A 20,185-nucleotide genomic window follows, 5' to 3' on the forward strand; every position below is an offset into this window, starting at 1 on the left:
GGTTGGACTAGATGACCTCCTGAGGTCCCTTCCAACCCTGATATTCTATGATTCTAGATTAAGGTAGTCTGGGACGTTGGGCACACCCCACAGGTGGCCCCTGTGCAGACACCTCCCAAACAGAGAATGAACCGATGCAGTGCCCTCTTCTCTCTGCACCCTATGTAGCTGCAAAACAGGGGATGGAGACAACAGACCTGGTCTGCTCTTGTGGTCAGGGTGGGGCTGGTGGCTTCCTACTTGGCTCTCATGGTTTCTAGAACCAAGGCATACATTTTGAACAGTGAGTTTTTAATGAACCAGTGGAACAATTTACCATGGTGGGTTCTCCATGACTGGCAATTTTTAAATCCAGACTGGATGTTTTTCTAAAAGAAATGCTCTAGGAATTATTTGGGGAAGCTCTATGGCCTGTGTTATACAGACTAGATGATCACAGTGGCTCCCTTCTAACCTCGGAATCTATGAATCCTGCTTTTCCCTCTGCTGAAGGCTGTGTGCAGACTCAGGCAGGCACAACTGAATCAATTCCATTCAGGTTGAGTTTTCAAGATAACCTTTGGAATAACCATGAGGATTAGAATTTTTTTAATTAAAACAGATTCTGATGTTGTCATATGATGCCAGGAGCTAGGGGCCTATTGTGCCCATGCCTTAATCTGACCCTGAGATGAGATTTAAAGAGCGCTGGTTTTAAAAGAGGGAGTGCTCCGAATTAACAGAGCAACTCAGTTAAGGAGGACTGCTTACCACCAACCATTGAGCCAAGAGGAGCTCAAGACTGAAAGCAACAACATGTTGCTTCTCTACCTAGCTGAAGAAACCCCTTACATGCAACATAACACAAACATTGGTCATTTCAGTCTGGTAGCTTCTTAAAACAACTTCTGAGCTTAGTCTCCGTGACTATGGTATGCTTCTCTTAAAACACAAAGGGTTTATATAACAATGCTTTTCGATTAGTATTTCAGGAACAACTAATTTAATAATATTTTTTGTTTTCCTGTAGACCTAACAAAAGCAAACAAAAAACCTGTTGATAATATTAATAAAAGAAGAAAAGACTACCCCCAGAAATACATTAAGTTTTGACAGGCATATTTTAAGCCAAATACATGTCATATTTTATTCTCTTGCTGCTTATCTCAATGCACAGTTCCTTTTCCTTTAACAAAAATATTCCTCTTTCAAACAATACTTGATGCTAAACAAATACAAGCCAAGTACTAAAACAAATTATTTTGGACACAAAACTCATTTCTGTTCTCCTGCTCTACATTCAGGCAAGCATATATCACTATGTGCCTTGGCTAGTGGTGCTAAAATAATTCTTTACTCTCTTGGCATCAAGACAGTTGACCATGCTTACTCATATATATTCAACACAAGTTTTCTCCTTGAACTACATGGAAGAGGAATGTCCTCTAAACATTAGCACACAGGACTGGGATTCAGAAGATCTGGGTTCTATTTTGCCATTAATTCACAGAGTCACCTAACCTCCTTGTGCCTCATCTTCCATATCTATAAAATAGAGGTGATACCACCTAAATTAGAGGCATAGGTTGTGAGGCTTAATAAATTACTCTTTATAAAGGACTTTAAGATACTCTGACAGAAGGTGCTATAGAAGTAATATTTAACAAACAGTTCCCTCCTCTTGCATGATTTATTTATCACAAACAACACTGTTCATCACCATGGAATCAGCTATGAAGTCATAAAACTGGACAGTGACATCACTGAGTCAGAGAACAGTAAAAGGTTGGCTATAAAGGAAGGATAATCTGAAGTCCTCCCTTGTGAGATTTACACACACGCACGCACACACACACACACAAAAAGAGAAAACAACCTGCCTGGTTTTAAAAAGGGAAGAGAAGGAAACTCAATCATCAGAGCCCAGTAAGTTTAATGAGAACATGCTAATTTGACTGAATAAAAGCAGTCCATTTGAGAACACGTAAGAGGAAAACAAACATTAGACAACATCCAGTAGAAATAAAAACATTCCAAATTATTACTTTTTTTATAAAACAGGATAACAAATTTAATGCAAGAATTAAAATACAACAGGTCACATTTGATACTAGCAACTGTCAGAGACAGTATACTGGATTAGATGGACCTAGGTTTTATCTCATAGGGAAATTCCTATGTTCCTGTGACATAGTATCTCTCAATTTTATAAAAGAACTAGCTATGGTTCCACTTTACATTCTCATCAGGAAAATAGAGAAATGCAGATTAGAAAAAAAAAACATTTATATGACAAATATACTTAAAAATGAACGCATTAATTACAAAGAATTCAGCAGCAAGGTGGAAGAAATACTGAGTGATATCCTACAAGACCGAGTTCTAAGTCAAATATTTTCATTAAACTACTCAGGTATTTGTTCCACCTCACTCACTATCTCTGAACACTAACTTGGAAGGGGGAAATAGAGTGTGTTTAGTTAAATTCAGAGCTAAAAGAAAAATACAACACTGAGATTATTAAAGAAATTTGCTGATTTAAAAAAATAAATAATTGTGCACCTCAATAAGCACAAATATTAAAAGAATAGCCAAGTATAGAAACACACAATGGAAGAATACTGACCCAGACATTGGTTCTACAGGCAAGTATCTAGGAGTTAAAAAGGATGATGAATTGAAGGAGTCAACAGTAAGATGCTGTTGCAAAACAGGCATTTGCTATATTGGGTTCTATCAATAAGAGCACCATGTAAAGCAAGTAAAGTAATTATTCCACACCACTTCACACTGGTTAGACATCAGTTGGAGTACTATGTTCAGTACTTTCAGACACTTTTTTTTTTTTAATTAAAAATACAGATAAATTGGAGAAAAATTCACAGGACAGAAACATAAAATATAAAGCCCTGGAAAAGGTTTAAGAACACTGGACATCTTCAGTCTGGAGAAAGGTAGACTGATGGAAGGATAACTGTGAACCCATATATTAAAAAAGGATTTGTATTGAATAGGTATGTTTTAAAACTGCAACAGGAAATATTTAGGTTAAATGGGATGGGGAAGAATAGCTAAGCAATGGAACAAGCTGGTAAGTGAATATGTGAAATCTACTTCAACTGCTATTAAAAGCTAGATTTGACATCCAATGGTCATTACGGGTTATGAATAATGGAGTCAATCCTGCAATGGTGCAAGGGGATGTGCTAGACTAGGAACCATCCAAGCCAAAGGATTCTATGATTCCCACTCACAAAAAGGCCTCTTCCTTTTTTCTTGACTTCCCACTAAGGCTCCTTTTCCCCATTTAGATTCCTTCTGGGGATACTCTCAGATCCTTCTCTCCAACCCTAAGCACATAATGAATGAGGGAGAAAAGGTTTCATTTCTAGAAGTGTGCCAGCAACTCTGTACTGGGTCTTGTCACTGCTCCATTACAGTTGTGCGCTGCGAGGTTTCCTCTCTTCAGAGCACTAGAGATTTCCACAGAGCGCTGCTGCGGGTTCACTGGTCTAAATTGAGAACACCCAAATATGGTATCTTCACAGAGAAGCTTATTGTGGAGGAAGAACAGTGGCAGGGACAGATACAGAAGCAGGAGGAGAGGTTGCATGGGGTGACCTGGTGAGGGAAGTCACTGAAGTTTCTAACCCATTAATATCACCCAACTTTATTAAGCACCACTTATTATTAAAGTTGCCTGATACTTCCTATTATAAGATCCTGTTTTCAATTGCTTAGAACTTTGTCAAACTAGCTGTCTGGGCTGAAATTTTTCATGCTGTGTGTCTGCCTCTGACTGAATATTATTATTATTATTATTTTTAAATATCAGCCAAAACGGTTCAGCTGTTTCTGAGAACACAGCTAAGGGAAAATGTTTTTGCCAGAATTTTTAATACGGACATCTTTTCTTTGAATAGGTCAAATGCCTCCATGCTTTGGAGCAAGAACTTGAAATTTACCAGGGGGATGGCTTTTGTGTCACAGATGTGCTTTTGGCCAGTTAAAATCCATCCAAATGTGGGAGCGTATTCGAGTTGTGTAGAGGAGGAGGCGGTTGTCTCTAGGACCCCTGCTTCATTTGTTCAGAAGCTAGAAGGTATGTAGTAAATGATGCAGGAAATTTCAAGAAGAGAAATTTCAGGTTAAGGCAGCTGAATACTTCTCTCTCTAACTGGATTCCATCCCTGCCCCAGAGTTCCTATAGGATGCCAAAAAAACTAAAAATTCTGCACACAATAATATGCATAATTTTGTCAAAATAACACAATATAATCAAAAACAAGGAGGAGTCTGGTGGCATCTTAAAGACTAACAGATTTATTTGGGCATAAGTTTTTGTGGGTAAAAAAACCCTGAAACCTCCATGCATCTGAAGAAATGAGTTTTTTACTCAAATAAACCTGTTAGTCTTTAAAGTACTACCGGACTCCTCATTGTTTTTGTGGATACAGACTAACACGGCTATCCCTCTGATACATACACAATATAATCACATCAGTTTCAATTATTTTGGTAATTTATTTCGAAATACCTGTCAGCAAGTATGTCTGTAACAATACAGACAACAAAAAAGATTCAGGAAATTTTTTTTGACAAATAAATTCCTTACTAAGCTTATTAATACAGAACTTTCAGTAATAATTCATTTAAACTACAGTACAGAAATGTATTTCCCACACCGCTCAGAAGCAGTGCAAAGGCTTGGCAGAGTCCGGGATAATGGAGAAGCTAAGGAAGAGGGAAGTAATTGCTCAGAAAGAGCCTGGGAGTGAACCTGGAGGGTTGTTGGGTGTGGATGGGAGAAGTATGGAATAGGGTTTGTTTTTTTGCGGGGGAATTGTTATGGATTTGGGGAACCTACCCCATGCAGACCCTGGCTGACCCCTTGGCTCTCCCATTCAGACACATTTGCCCCTGTCCCGCACACCCCATTCAGCCAGGCATATCTGCACATGTCTCCATGGCTGGTTGCGCCTCATCAGCCCCTGGTGGGCAAAGGGTTTAATTACAGTGTGACCCATCTCACGGCTTCCATTCGCCTCCAGGTCAGAATCAAATATTCTGCTGGGGGAGGGAGACTGTGGGGGACATTAATTCCATGCTTGCACAGTGGCACAGAATTCCCCCAGGGGTAAACCAAATTTTTCATTGGTGGTCACTAACTGTGTGTTCCTCACTTTCCAACTTAAAACCCTGGGGTCTGATTTGCATGAGTGCTGAGCATTCTCAGCTGCAACTGAAGTAAATAGGAACTGTGCTTAGCATTATATTGTGCTTCACATGTTCAAATTATTCTGCAAAAAATCATGTCATAGGTTTCTCATATTGAGCACCCAAAATTAGTGGATACTTTTGGCCTTAATATCTCTGTGTCTCACTTCCTAATCTGTGACATGGAGAAAATACTATCACTTACTTCACAAGAATTTTGTGAAGATAATATTTGTGAAGCACTCAGATACTATAGCGGTAAGTGTCATAGAAAAGCCAATGAGAAAATTAATAATTTTGCCTTCAGAGCAGAATAGTTTGCAATATAAATAAGGCCTGGAGCCACACATTGAACAGTGAGGCTAAAACAAAATATATAATAGCTGCTCATTAAGTGAGCACGATCCATTCTGTGCACTGAAAGAGGCAGGGGTCTTATGGAAAAAAATAGTATGTGATCATATAATTAAAGACAATATCATAATGCATTAGTTCAAGGGAGCAAAATGAAATGTTACACATGGAATATTAATTCTGGCATTTCCTAACCTTTGAAGTTCTTGACTTTGCAACCTTAGTAATGTTCTTTTACCATCCTTTTGTATGTGTAATAGTAATATAGAATTGTAGGCACCTCACTTGGGGTTCCGGATGCTACAATAAGTAGTATTGTTTCATATTAGCGAAACATAGTATAATCAATTACCATTGGCCCTCTTCTGCAGTGGCCAGCTCCCGTTTTAGAGCAAGAGGAAAATGCACCCTTTCTAGTGTGTAGTGCGGAACATGGACAGTGGAGTCATATTTCTTCCTGGACTGTGATGATCAGCTGACGCCCTCTAAAGTGTGACATTTATTACACTTATCTTCACATATATAAACTACAAAGGTCATTGGTCATAAATCTACATTAGCCAACCTTTTTTAAAGCCAGCTACAGTATCCAAATTGATGATCTCATGCAAGAGCAAACTCCACCGAATGACTGCAAACTGGATGAATTAGTATTTCCTTTTACTGGCTTTAAATAGTTCTCAAATTAGGGGCATTGGTCCATATCACTGTTGCCAGTCATAAAAAGAAGTGTGGGGGAGGGGTGGAAGAGAATTGGAACATTCCATAACCTAGAGGAGAGGGTTTACACGTTAACATCACTATCTTCAATTAGGGCCTGGTCCAGTACCAACTGAGGTCAATGGAAAGACTCCCATTGACTTAAATGGCTTTGGATCAGGACCTTACAGAAATAGCTTTACACTTGCCTTCCATTAATTTCAGTGAGTGGCCCCATGTTCTTACAAGATCTCATCAAGAAGCAAGGGGATTGATTAAATTTTTATTTCACAGATTAATACAGTTTAATTTTACCTTACAGTAATGAAACAATGTGCACACGAGCTCTGCTTCAGCAGCTCCCGTATGTTGCAAATTTATAAAGGTTGCACATATCTGGCTCTTTGCGCATTCTCCCTAGCTCCACCCCATTTCCTTTTGAGGGCTCTTGGGTTTGGAAGACTCTACTTACATTTCAGTTTCTTAAGAATGCAGGCAGGAAAGAGTCTAAGCCCCAGATTTAACAAACCTTTAAAACTGTTTATTCTCCAAATCCTTCTGAATTACACCCCTACACATTTCTCATATTGATCTTTTCATTTCTAAAGTGTGGAGGGTAACATCCCCAGATTTGCTATTTTTATTTTACATCCTTCACACTCAGCTGTGCAAGTGCATATGAACCACAGATTGCCCACAAGCAGCGTTATCTGTATGTGGGACTTATGAAGAGGTTAGTGTTAAAACCACACACAGACACTAAGCATTTGTTAACATAAGATTACAAACAGGTTTGTTTTAATGAATAATAACCTGTAGGGATATGTACAACGTGGGGCCTAAACAGCTCGATAATATCAATTTAAATGCAGTCATTTTAATTAGCATGCTGATTTTCCCAACATCCTACGTCAATATAATAGGACGTATTTTTGACCTTAATCTTTCAAAGAGATCTATGCAGGCATAAGGGCCCTTTGCAGGTTCAAGGCTATAGTGTGCTCTCTTAGGCTCTGATCCTGTAATGGTTTGTATGCAGGCAGCACCACTACCAAGTCCACTTGAAGTAACTGAGACTTAATGCATTGCAAGATCAGGGGCCAGGTGGTAGGGAGAAATTTACTGCTGTGCAGCCCAAGGCCTGTGCACCACTTAAGTCACACTTAAGCCATTTAAAGAAAAAAAAACTTAAGTGGATCCCAACTTCAGGCTTATCTTCTGCCCAGAGGTGAATTTCCCCTTACAGTATGAGAAACAATCTTTCATCTGTGCCTGTTGTAAGGAAGACCTTTGCTATACATAAATGGGACAAGAATTAATCAATTCACTCAGAAACGAAAAGACAACCCAGCTTTTGTCTGATTTACAACCTATTCATGACCAGAAAGAAGGAATACTTTATTCATAAAAAAGGAGGAAGTAGTTGCAGAGAAGGTTTTGTCTCCAGCTGTCATTTATGACCCTGTTGATGCTCAGAAGGAAATATTTGTGGATATAACGCATCATCAACGTTTATGTTTTATAACTTCCTAAAAATCAGCAGGAAACTGAAAAAGAATTACAGCAGTGCCCAGGGACTCCAATCAGATCGGGGTCATATTGTGCTAGGTACGATGCCAATTTGTAATAGTTGCCCCAAATGCTTACAGTGTAAAGGTCACTAAACATGCTGGTTGCAGCACACCAGAGGAGGAAGTGAAGGAGGGAGGAAGGATGAAGGTAACACCACCACCACAAAGCCATGCTCCTTTTGCCTGGCTATGTGTACAATTTGAAACCTGAGTTGACTTCAGGAGACAAGGACCAGAGAGTTGACTTGGGAGCTTATGTAGCTTACCCCCGTGCATGGGAGTTTGTACGTGTTAGCCACATGAGCTAACAGTGTGAAGTTGGGATCAGGGCCTGCCCAGGAGTTATTAAGAAGTATAGCAATCTGACAAAAGAAGAGACATCAGATCAACAGATTCTCTTCTTAGCAGTCTAATTAGAGAAGCGTGGCAATGGTTTTGCATAACTAAGAAACTGCCTAGAAGTGTCTAGTCCCTCTACCACTTCTTTAGCTTCAGGATAATAACTTTGTTTTTCCCAGCAGGGTTTCTACAGTGGGAGAGACAGAGCTCTTGCCCACTGCTACTCCTAAACCTCTTCAGAGTTGTTACTAGGAACCTCATGTGCCAAACTGGGATTCAGATGGTTCCTTTAGCTGCGTTGGAAGGCAGAGCAGCAAAACTTCCAATTTGAGGAGAGGAGACAGCCTTAAAAGGTCTTTCCTGGTGTCAAAAAAGAAGTCTTTGCTATCAGGGAAGCTAAGTTAGGGAGCACAATGCCTCCTACCTCTCCCACAGGATTCTGTATTACTGGGGCCAGATAGTCAACCTGACGAAAGTCTCAGATTAACAGGTTACTTCAGAGATCATCTCAGTTGATGATGCGAAGTCCTGGGGGCAAAGGAAACAAACAGAACCCACAGCAACAGCTGGAAATGATACTTGGCACACAAGACATCTCGTCTCCGCCCCCCCCACCCCCTTTTATCTCTTTTTGTTTCATATTGGAATCTGTCCATTTTCATTCACGATTGAGCAGTAAGAAGCATGCTGCTGGGACCAGCTCTGAAAGCGGCAATGAAGGTAGGCAAGGATGTATCAGGGGTGTGCTCCAACAATAAATCTTTGGCACACTTTGATTGGTGCTTCTTACTGTAACTCACATGATGTACAGATTGACCCAAACAGAGACTGAAAAGAATGAGGTTTGTGCAAGTGGGTGTGTGTACTTGAACTGATTTAGATTTGCCCAAAAGTACGATTTTGATTGCTCATATGCAGTGCTGATTGCTCCATCTACATACACATAGAGGTTAGAGTTTTTGGTGTTTGTATACTTTTAAGAGGAAGACTGAGCCCCTCTTAGCACAAGTGACCTTCAACCTCACATTAGTAGGGCAAGTCCACAGAATTTGTTCACTTGTATGGAGTAGGGTTTGCTTTGGCAATTGCCCAGAATTGTTTGTGATATTGGGTGATTTACAGTCACTTCTGCTGAGCCAAAAAGGATACATTGTAGGAGCTTTAGAGAAGGAAATGGAGTTTATAGACAGATCAGCCTTTTGCAAATCTAGAGCAAAACAGTTTCATTTTTACTGTGTAGAGGAGGTTTGTTAAATTTTATAATTGTAAAGGGAATTATTCTTACCAGGCCATAATCATTTGGGGGGCGGAGAAGTGGACCGAATACTCTTTACAATACTATTGTACTCCAAAACAATAAATACTTATCAGAGCTCGTCTTCTGTTAACTTCTGGTGCACCATGTACGTCTACTCTGAAACCAGGAAATAGTTCAACAGATGCATACAAAATACGTAGATTGATTCAAAGACAATAGCTAAATACCAGTTAAACCACACACTGTGGGCTCTACGTTGTAGTGCTGGGAAATTAGCACCATTTAGGGTAGTTCCAGAACTTATATTAACCTGCAAATATTTGCTGCTGGCTAACGCTTAGCATACAAAGTCTCAAATTGGTGTCAGTACTTTGCCAACTATAATATAGATGTGTGTGTGTGTGTGTGTGTATTTTGTTTCACAGTTTGCTTATAGTGTGAATTACTAGCTTTTTTTCAGTCAACTAAATGACTGCAAAATGAAGTTTAATGCATGAATTGCTTTTTTTAATTAAGATCAACATTTTTAAAGTCCCATTTATTGAATTTTTTAAAATCTATCACTTGTTCTTTTAATTGGGGCCTGATCTTGTTGTCACTGAAGTCAATAGCAAAATTCCCCATTCATGGCACTGGCAGTAGGCACTTGTCCCACACCCTCGTAATAGTTATGGAGTTGTCTTGATGGACAGCAGAGAGAACTGTATCTTTGCTCTTTGACTACAAGAGCAGTCTTCTGTGGAGGTGAGCCTTCTCTGAGCTCTCAGGAGGGGATCAAAGAAAGACCCAGGGGAAAAAAAAGACTCATAGTTACAGAATTTTGCATCAAACCAATAGAATTATATTTCAAAAAGCAGTTTATAGTTTGGGTTAACCACTACCAGCCAATACCTAGACACAATTAGAATTGGAAGAAAGAGATGGGTGACATTAAGATAGTGACACATTGTGCCATGAAATTGGAGGACCAAGTGAGTTCAGATGTTTCACCTTAAATATGAAATTGCTTCAGGTTTTCTAATATGGAAATCTGTGATTGCGTGAGTGAAAAAAAAGACATTATATTCAGAAGGGTCAATATAAAAATGGTCAACATGTTTTCGTTGTTGTTGCCTTTGCCTCTCAGCTCCTTTGTTTTGAGGTATCTGCGGGAGATTTCCAAGTGGAAATACTTGATAACTCCTTTGCCCTGTAGGTTTACTTCAAAAATAAAATAAATAAATAAATAAACAAACTGACAAGCATTGGTGAGGCTTTAATGGTTACCTAACATGCATCACTACAAGTACTGCATTTTTATGAAGAGTACAAGACGTACAGATCCAATCCCAGATTTAACAGCCCCATCTCTCAACAAGGGGGCATTTAAAATTTTTACTGCACTTAACCACGACTCATCACAAAAAGCTATCTAACAGCTCTGGAAACACCATCAAACATATATATGCCTGTTTCAATTATTAACCCAGTTTGTACTTAGACATGTAATCTGTAATTGGTTAATTATAAAATATCCAAGTCATTTTCATTGTTAGGCCATTCATCTTAATATTAATAATACAGCTAACTGAAAAAACACATTGTTTTGTGAAAAGTCTTCAAAACCTAAGTTTTGGGGCAAAATTTAAAATTTTCAAAAAACACTGACTGCTCTAAGCTGGTTTAAACAAGCTGAAAAAAATTTGCATGAAAACTTCCTACAGAACATTTTCACTGAAATTTTGAAAATTCAGAACTTTTCAATCAGCTCTAATTACATTGTCAGGAATCTTTTAACAATTTTTAAGAAATGTGTCATTTAGAAGAATTCAGATTTTCATGCTGCTGACTTTAAGTTTCCCTTTACGTCATGTCAAAAGATGGGGGGGGGTTTCTATTCAGATTTCTATACCACAGCATTACAATCAGAATCCCACCAATCTAAAAAAGGCCAGATTTAGACCTCAGATAGGTGCCTCTGGCTTCCTCTCTCAAACACAGGTGCACAAAACTGCATTGTACAGTTTATTTGCACTCCTCACCCCTCCCCCAACAAGAAGTTACAAGAGACTGATCTTTCCCAGTCACTGTTTCTCTTTATGCAATTTTAAAGCTTTGAGGGAAATATCACTTTATAAAGACTCAGGGATGAGATTTCAGTGCACTGTATGGTCATATTTGTGCAACTTCTCTTAAAGTCGGAAACTCACGGCTAACATGCAGTGCAATGCATTAGAAGTTTACCCTTCAACAGTAACATGAAAGCCAATAAATTCGCACACCGATATGCTTATCTTGTTTGTCTTGGAAAGAATATTTTCTTTTAAAAAAAAAAAATCCATGAATGACAAAATTGCAAATACTCATATGTGAGAGAGAGAGCAGAACTATGCACAGAAACAAACCGAGTTTTAATTGGCACTGACTGCTTTTTATGAAAGCATGCAAACTGTGTCAAGGATTACAAAAAGTCGCTAATCCTGCGAGGGGACCAGCAAAACACTGTGTGACCAAGAAAGAGTGTTTTACACAGAGGAAAATCTTGTGTTTTCAATAATTCCTTGAACTACAATGAGATTTAAAAGGCAATTTTGAGACTTGTACATGCTCACCAGTGTTAGTAAGATATTAGAATTCCTGTGTCTGTTGTCACGGGAAAAACACAATTAAACAAAAGAGTCCTTAGACATTTAGAGAAGTTCAGTTATCTTACCTCTCGTTCCATTCTGAAGCATTTTGTAGGTCTAAAAGACTCCTGCAGCACCAAAGAATGCAATCAAGTGTAATCACAGAAGCCTCCCACCCCTCCACACTCAAGTGTTCAACTCCAGTTCAGCTTTTACATTAATAAGGTATAATTATGCATATGGAAATTTACTGTCAGCCAAAGACACAATTATTCTGAAAACACCAGGTTTCAGAACCAGTTTTGAGTGTTTAAGGCAGGGTATGCCTGATATGGTAACAGAATCATTGGTGGGGTTTTGAGTCCATTTTTCTCAATGGTTCATGCAAGCTACTCTTCCTGCTGTAATGCAACTACTAACATCATGACCTTCATTCTCTCCGTCTCTTTCTCTCTCTCACAGACACACAGAGCTGCGGAATCATCTAAGGCTTTGTCAACACTAGCACTTTTGTCGGCAAAACTTTTGTCAGTCAGGGCTGTGGAAAAAAACCACACCACTGACCGACATACGTTTCACCAACCAAAGTGCCGGTGTGGACAGCGCTATGCCTGTGGCAGACACTCTCCTGCCAACATAGCTGCCGTCGCTCGTCGGGGGTGGTTTAATTATGCTGACGGGAGAGCTCTCTCCCGCTGGCATAGAGTGTCTACACAGGAGCAGTGAGATAGCCATACCACTGTAAAGTCCGTAGCATAAACGTAGCCTAAGTATCCATAGAAGCTACAGACTGGTCTCAAAGATGGATCATGTCAGCTAACCCAAGCCCCTTGCCAGTGCAGGATTGTTCCCCTTTCTATATGGGCTAGCGTTACCACCAATCTAATTTTAAATGTTGCAAACGCTGAGGGGCTTCCTCTATTTTCACTGGGAGATTAGGCCACTCACCAGCAGATCTGGAACCCCCAAAACACCAGTTCTTCCTATTTCAAAAGAAGCCAGTGCAAGGAAGAGCAGCAGAAGCTCCCTGATGCCAAGGAGAGCAATGAGTTTGTCGTACTTTAAGAAAAAATTATCTCACGGAACAGAAAACCTTTACATAAGTAGGAGGAATCCCCGGAGTTTTCTCACAACTTCCAAATCGACTCATTTTACTGCACATGAGCAACAAATCTCAGAGCCAGAGGAAGAAGAGGAACTAATAGACTCCACTAAGGCCCTCAAGAATACACACAGCCACAGGCCCTAATGAGTAAATATGGGGCTGAATGTCTTCAAAACTTGCTTTGGATAAATAACCCCCTACACGGAACACTCACACTAAGGCCACCTTCAATATAACTCTTCAAACTGACAGACAACAACTATCGCAATATTGCCAAAAGGAGCAAGGAATCAATCCCAGAGTAAGTCTCATACAGACTCATCTGCCTTTTTGACACAGATTATAAAATCCTGACCAAGAAAATGGCGAGTCACCTGCCTCCTTCACTCTGGGCCATGTTTAGGGAGAGAAGGCTGAGATAACCTAAGAGATTTGAAATATATACACTCATAATGTGAAAACGTCTTGACCTTCTCTGAATACAGAGAAAGCCTTTGACCAGGCAATATGGACATACAGTATCTACTTGCAATGCTGCAGCAAATGGAATTTAATTCATAATGCAGCTCAAGATCCTGCCTTCAAGTGTTTCCTTCCTAGTTAGCTGGAGGCTCAGAATCAGAACCTTTGCAGCTTCAATAGCCTGATCAGGCAAAACTGTTTCCTTTTTCTCATTACTCTTCACATGACCAAATCCCAGGCCAATATTATGCAAAGAATACGCAGAACAATTTTATGTTTTTGCAGATGACATGCTCCCACGTACCACAAAACCAAGCAACAACAACAACAAAATTAGCTCTTTTGAGTGGCCAAACAAAAAACATGTTTAAAAAAGAATGCATCTTTCCTAAGGCCTAAAATAGTGCCATGCATACATACTCTTTCACACCACACAGCCCATGTGCATATCTATGCAAGTGTTGGGAACTAATTTAAGTCATGCTAGAATTTTTTCTTAATTATTTCAGTTTTGAAATAGCTTTGCACGACAAAAAAAAATAGCATGCATGTGGTGGGGGGAGGGGAGGAGGTGTCAAAGAAAAAAGAGACAGAAGTAAAACAGAAAAGGCCAACACAGAACATGTATGTACAAGGTACATCAGTGGGTAGCAAGTGTTTGCTTTATGTTGTTTAGGGAAGATGCAAGGTATCCCATCTAGTGGCCACTTTTTTTTCCTCCCAAGGTGGGCCTTGTTAATGTGATTTGAGATATGGGCCACACTCCTCTTCCCCACCTTATTGTGAATACCAAAGAGTCTTGGAGGAACGTCTAAAGCCCTGACCATGCACTCTCTAGTACATAGGCATGGCAGTCCAAGTGTGCCTGAATGGATATGCAAAAAACTGGATCTATCTATGCTTAGTGAAGAGCCTTGGTATAGGCTTCTAGATTAGCAGAACTGATGGGTGGACATCTGTTCTGTTCCTCTCCTTCTGCACACATTTCCTAGATGTCAGATCCTCCATTTCCCCCTACACATTTTGGCCCCTTCTGATCTGGGCATGCTAGGTTATCTTCTTCCCTGATTCCCTAAGCCCTTCTCTCCTGCACAATCCTCTCCTGCTGAAGGAGGACTGCCCACTCCTTGAGCGGGGCTCTTGTTTACTCTCCTCAGAACAGTGGTCCCTCCTTTGTAGAGGCAGCTAGGCTGGCTCCTCCTCATTTCCAGTTACCTTTAGAGGTGTTCAAGCTCTTAGGCCATGTCTACACTTACAAGCTTACAGTGGCACAGCTGTAAGAGTGCTCGTGTAGCCGCGTTATGCCTGTTGACATCATAGAGCTCTCTCCTGTTGACATCATAAAACCAGCTCAGCGAACGGCAGTAGCTATGCTGGCAAGAAAGCGTCTCCCACCGACCTAGTCCTGTGCACACTACCACTTATGCCAGCAAAATTTATGTCGTTCGGGGGGGGGGGGGGGGGTGTTTCACACCCTGAGTAACAAAAGTTTTGTCGACATAAGTTCTAGTGTAGACATGGCCTTGGTTGCAATTAAGGACCTGAACACCAAGGGAAAGAACCAGCAGCATCTGACCAACTAGGTCTCTGCAGACCACCAGTTGTTCCTACACCACAATTTTGGAATCACAGATTAATTTATTTTAACAGCATTCTCCTCCCACAGGTAAAGCATTTAATTAAACCAGTGGCGGGTTTTAAGGTCACTAGAACTCAAACCCACAATTTCTAACCTTCATCCCATAGCAGATGTGGAAACGCTCCCCCTTAGTACACTGCAATTCTAGAAGGAAGTGTACAAATTAAAATTACATGGGTTAGTAAAATCCAGCCTTATATGATAAACAACCAAACAAGATTTTATTCATTAGCATTCTCTCTCTCACTTTCTCTTACTTAGTAATTCCAACCAAAAAATTTACATGGCATGAAAATTCTAGATCATGGGTGCCTGTACCTAGCAGAGTTAAGGAAGTACTATTAATAGCAATGCTGTTTGCACAGACTGTATATCCACACTGTGAGCCTGCATTGTGATCTCAAAGATGCAGAAGAGGATTTGTGTGTGTGTGTGTGTGTGTGTGCGCGCGACTGTAAGAGGCCTTCAGAACATGCAGCATATGCATCGTTATTTGCGGTGAAGAGGAAACCATTCTCTGATTTTCTGTCATATTTAAAATAAAGAATTTGCGAAGTATTATAGAAGGAATCAATGTTCTCTGCTCATTGTTTAGAACATTCAGAAGGACTACCATTTAACATTTATTGGGGTTAAGAACAAGAATGAAAGAACTTATCCCAGCATCTGCAGTTCTGCTCTATTCAATGACATAAACAATCACCTGCTTTGGGGGGTAGGGATACCCAAGTGTAACTTCACAGATTTAAAAAACAAACAAACAAAATATTTTACAGCAACAGATCACTCCAAAATACATCCCATAAGGCATCAATTTTTAGTCTCCACAGTTAAGCATTCCCTATGCCTATCTACCTAAGAAGAAGAAAAGGAGTACTTGTGGCACCTTAGAGACTTTCAAATTTATTTGAGCATAAGCTTTCGTGAGCTTCATCGATGAAGTGAGCTGTAGCTCACGAAAGCTTATGCTCAAATACATTTGTTAGTCTCTAAGGTGCCACAAGTACTCCTTTTCTTTTTGCGAATACAGACTAACACGGCTGCTACTCTGAAACCTACCTAATAAGAGTTGGTTTAAGAGCTGATCAAACTTCAAGATGAACAATTCACCCCAGAAATAGAATATTTAATGTAGCAGAGAAAGCCTTTTATTTTTCTTATTTTTTTTAAGTTTAACTGAGCCCTAAATCAGCTTCACTTTAAATCTTTGCTATAGAGCAATTTGCTATATATTTTTATTAAACTCTTATTTTTAAACTGTTTTTAATTTGAAGTGTAAATTAAGTTGACTTATAACAACTCCAGTTTCAAAACTGAAATTTAGCAAACAGTTAATACATAATGCAGTTTATTAGGCCAAAGATATTAAACAAGACTCAACCATAATGGTTAACAATGGCTATTATATTCGTGCAATGCAATGCAATGCAAAAATGGTCCAAATTCATCCCTGCTATAACAGTACTGACTTCAACGATTTACACCGGGTATTAAATGTACCCAATTATGTTTAGACATAGCGAGCCCAAATTTCAAATACTGTGCCCCTAGCAAGACATCCCAATCCTTTACTTGGAAACTCAAATCAACAATTACATCACAATCCTATAGCTAACCTACTGATATAACTTCAGTGCGATTTCTGTGTTTGGTAAAGCTATAGGATCAGGTTGCTAGGTGTATTTTAAAGGGCATTTATGCACCTAAGTGACAATGCAGCCATCCAAATGCAGGGTTGGAATATGCTGTCATAGCCCCCACTTTGGAAAACTGAGTCTATGTTGTCAAATCCCTAATGTCAAATATTTAGTGTAATTTTAAAGTGGTTAATTCTCACAAATATGGTCTTTGCTATAACTTAGTAAGTTTAAAAATGGTTTCCCCATTGCAGTCAATCGGGTTGTACAAACGTAACAGCCAGATCACAAAAATTATCTTTACTCATGCGAGTAGCCCTGTTGAAATCAAGTGAGGTAGGACGACTCATGTGAGCAAGAGTTTGCAGAATCAGGCCCTCAGCAAAGACAGGTCTCTGCTATAGTTTTTATTCAAGTATGAACGTCACTGGCTTTGTCTCCTCTTCCTGAAAAGAACTGGCTTTTAAACACTACAAAAAGATCAAGAACATCAATTAAGAAATTAAGGTTACTAACTTAAAACATTCTAGCATAGTTCTTGACATTCACAGAAGTGTCAAAAATAAGTCACAAATGAAATGAAGTTATACAAATTTATTACTCTGCATGCAATGGGTCTTTAAAGAAAGAAAGACAGAAAGAAACGGAGAAGGTATATCAGAGCATAATTAGGAAGGTGTCATGATTTAAGGAGAGATTTTTATTAAAACACTGGTCATAAGTTTCAGAGTAGCAGCCGTGTTAGTCTGTATTCGCAAAAAGAAAAGGAGTACTTGTGGCACCTTAGAGACTAACAAATTTATTTGAGCATAAGCTTTCATGAGCTACAGCATTCGATGAAGTGAGCTGTAGCTCACAAAAGCTTATGCTCAAATAAATTTGTTAGTCTCTAAGGTGCCACAAGTACTCCTTTTCTTTTGGTCGTAAGTTAAAACACTGGTCATAAGTTAAGGCCCAGACCCTGAAAGATGATCAGCACAAGCAGATCCCTATGCTAGTGTAGAGCCCCACTGAAATCAATGGGGCATGGTGCAGGCAGATCCCGGTGCAGCACAGCAATGTCAGATTGCAAGGTGGTGACCAAAGACAGCCCTTGCCCAAGTCTCAAAAAATACAAGCTTTTACCATATTCAGGAGTATTCAGATCTAGGAAGGGATATACTTGGATCCCATCTCTAAATTAGTCTTAGATCTCTACATTATTTTTTCAACAAATATTGGGTAATGATTGGAAGGGATTTCAGAGGGATATACAAACAGTATGGGTAGAGGCCTTTTCATTTTTCTGGGATCCAACACTCCAGAGCTGCTTAATCCCCACAGAAGTGGGCCATTTCCCTAAAAATTCCCAACTTCTGAAAGGAGATAACAGGGCTGGTGATTTGTATCTCTCTAATGTCTGAGATATGAACAGTTTAATGTTGATTGACTGTGATAAGCCTTTACCAAACTGGTCACAACACAATGGTAAACCATAGGAAGAGTATTCTTAAAAGAAATGCAAGTTTGCAAGAAATAAATAGCTACACCATGTCTTTTTTTTATAATATCAGGTCTCCCATAGCTGGAAACTGAACTGCAGGCTGGATTCTCGCTCTTGCCCTGCTTTAATTTGTTGATTTAAGTGGATTTACTCCCAAGTGTGAAACTTGTCTAAGCAAGCAGAGAATCAAACCCCTTCCTGGTCTGGTTCAAGACTTGAAAAGTTTCAGATTCGCCGCTGACAGGAAGCTAACAACTGGACTTGGTCTGTGTACTTCACAAGCTCACTGGGCTGTAGTTGTTCCCACTGAATGAGCTAAAGTTCATCTTCAGGCCAAGATTGTCAAAATTGGTAACTAGTGATTTGGGGTCCTTTGGTGTTCAGGTGCCCAACCTGAAACACCCTAGGGAGGCCTGATTTTCAGTAAGTGCTGAGTACCTGGCCTCTGCAGGCCAGGCTCCTTTAAGGTATTTCAGAAGTGGAGCACCTCAACAGAAACATAAAAATAAATCCAGATCACTGGTCATTTTTCAGGGCCTTGCCCTTAAGAGGAACTATAGTCCCTTCGCTGTCAGTGTCCAGGAAACAAGTCCAGCACACTTGGCCCCCCAGACACACCCAGCCTCCCTGCCGCCGCCCCCATGACCTAGCAGCGCACCTGCCTGGCTCTGCAGCTTCACCCACCCCACCCCGCCGGGCCACAGCCCCCACCCCCTACTGTCCCGACCCAGGCCCCCGCCGGAGTGCGAGCCCCGAGAGCCCCGCATTGCCTCTCCCGCCTCTGCCCGCTGCGGCCACATGGCCGGTCGCCCAGCCCGGCGCCGGCGGAACGGCTTTCCACTGGACCCCGAGCGCGGCACCGCCAGAGACCACCGAGCGCGCGCGCGCTCCTGAGCGAGCCCGGGAGCCCGCCCCACTGACAGGTGGCTGGGGAGGGGGAAAGGCGAGAAGAGGACAGGTTCCAGGCGCGGGGAGGAGGGCCCTGGGGCAGGCTGCATGGCGGGACGCCGGGGACAGACTACAGCGCCCAGGGGGAGAGAGGGGCCGGTTGCATGCGGCGGGGGATCTGGCAGGGGCGCCCTCCAGCCCGTCCCCGGCTCTCCCAGGGCGCCTTACCTTGGCGAGGCAGAGCAGGAGCAGCAGGCGGAGGAAGAGCTGCCCTGGCTGCTTCATGGTCCTGAAGAGCTCTCCCCGCTGCGGGCGCAGCCACTTAGCCCGACTCCGGCTTCCCCGGGGACATGGCAGGGCTGCGCGCCCCAGCACTCAGCAGCGCCCGGCGGGGTCCCTCCCGCCCCCCGCCTCTCTCTCTCTCTCTCTCTCTGCGCTCCGCAGGCGGCTGCTTTCTCGCTCCGCCTGCCGCGCACCCCGCGCTGAAAATGCGGGAGTTCGGAGCGGGGGCAAGTCCCGGGCAGGGTGGAGCGAGATGCGCAGGCAGGACTCCCGGTGAAGCTCGCCTCCTGCTCTGGGGAGAGAGAGAGAGAGTCAGTCACCTCCCCTCTGAACACTCATCGCTTCCGCTGCTGCCAGGGGGAGGAATTCGCCTCCTGTTGTCAAGGGTTTAAAAGGCCATTTTGCTGCTGGGAAGTTGTTGCTGCACTCCCCCCCCATCTGACATTCCCCCTTTCTGTCTCCCAGCTGGGCTGGACGAGGAAGTGGCTCACTCAAAACTTTTCTAGCCCTCCCACATTCTTTCTGCAATCGACTGGGAAATGGAGCCGGAGAGGGATGCTCTCCTCTCCCCCTCCCCCTTTCAGTCTCTGAAAAAGGACATTCTTAATGGGGCTTTCTCTGGTACTGCAAACAGCGAGATCTCCGCTTCTCAGAGCACATGGGGCT

General features: G+C 41.4%; 1 protein-coding gene across 1 annotated transcript in view; it reads right to left on the reverse strand.

The window, feature by feature from the left end:
• Window positions 1-19,952, reverse strand: part of PTPRJ (protein tyrosine phosphatase receptor type J) — a 139,121-nt gene extending 119,169 nt beyond the window's left edge. The window contains exon 1 of the mRNA XM_073347300.2: window positions 19,466-19,952. Within this exon, the coding sequence (XP_073203401.2) occupies window positions 19,466-19,522 (57 nt within the window). The 5' untranslated portion in view covers window positions 19,523-19,952. The remainder of the gene's footprint in view (window positions 1-19,465) is intronic.
• Between the last annotated feature and the right edge of the window lie 233 nt (window positions 19,953-20,185).

Source organism: Lepidochelys kempii, chromosome 6 (assembly GCF_965140285.1).
Source record: "Lepidochelys kempii isolate rLepKem1 chromosome 6, rLepKem1.hap1, whole genome shotgun sequence".
NCBI classification, from domain to species: domain Eukaryota; kingdom Metazoa; phylum Chordata; order Testudines; family Cheloniidae; genus Lepidochelys; species Lepidochelys kempii.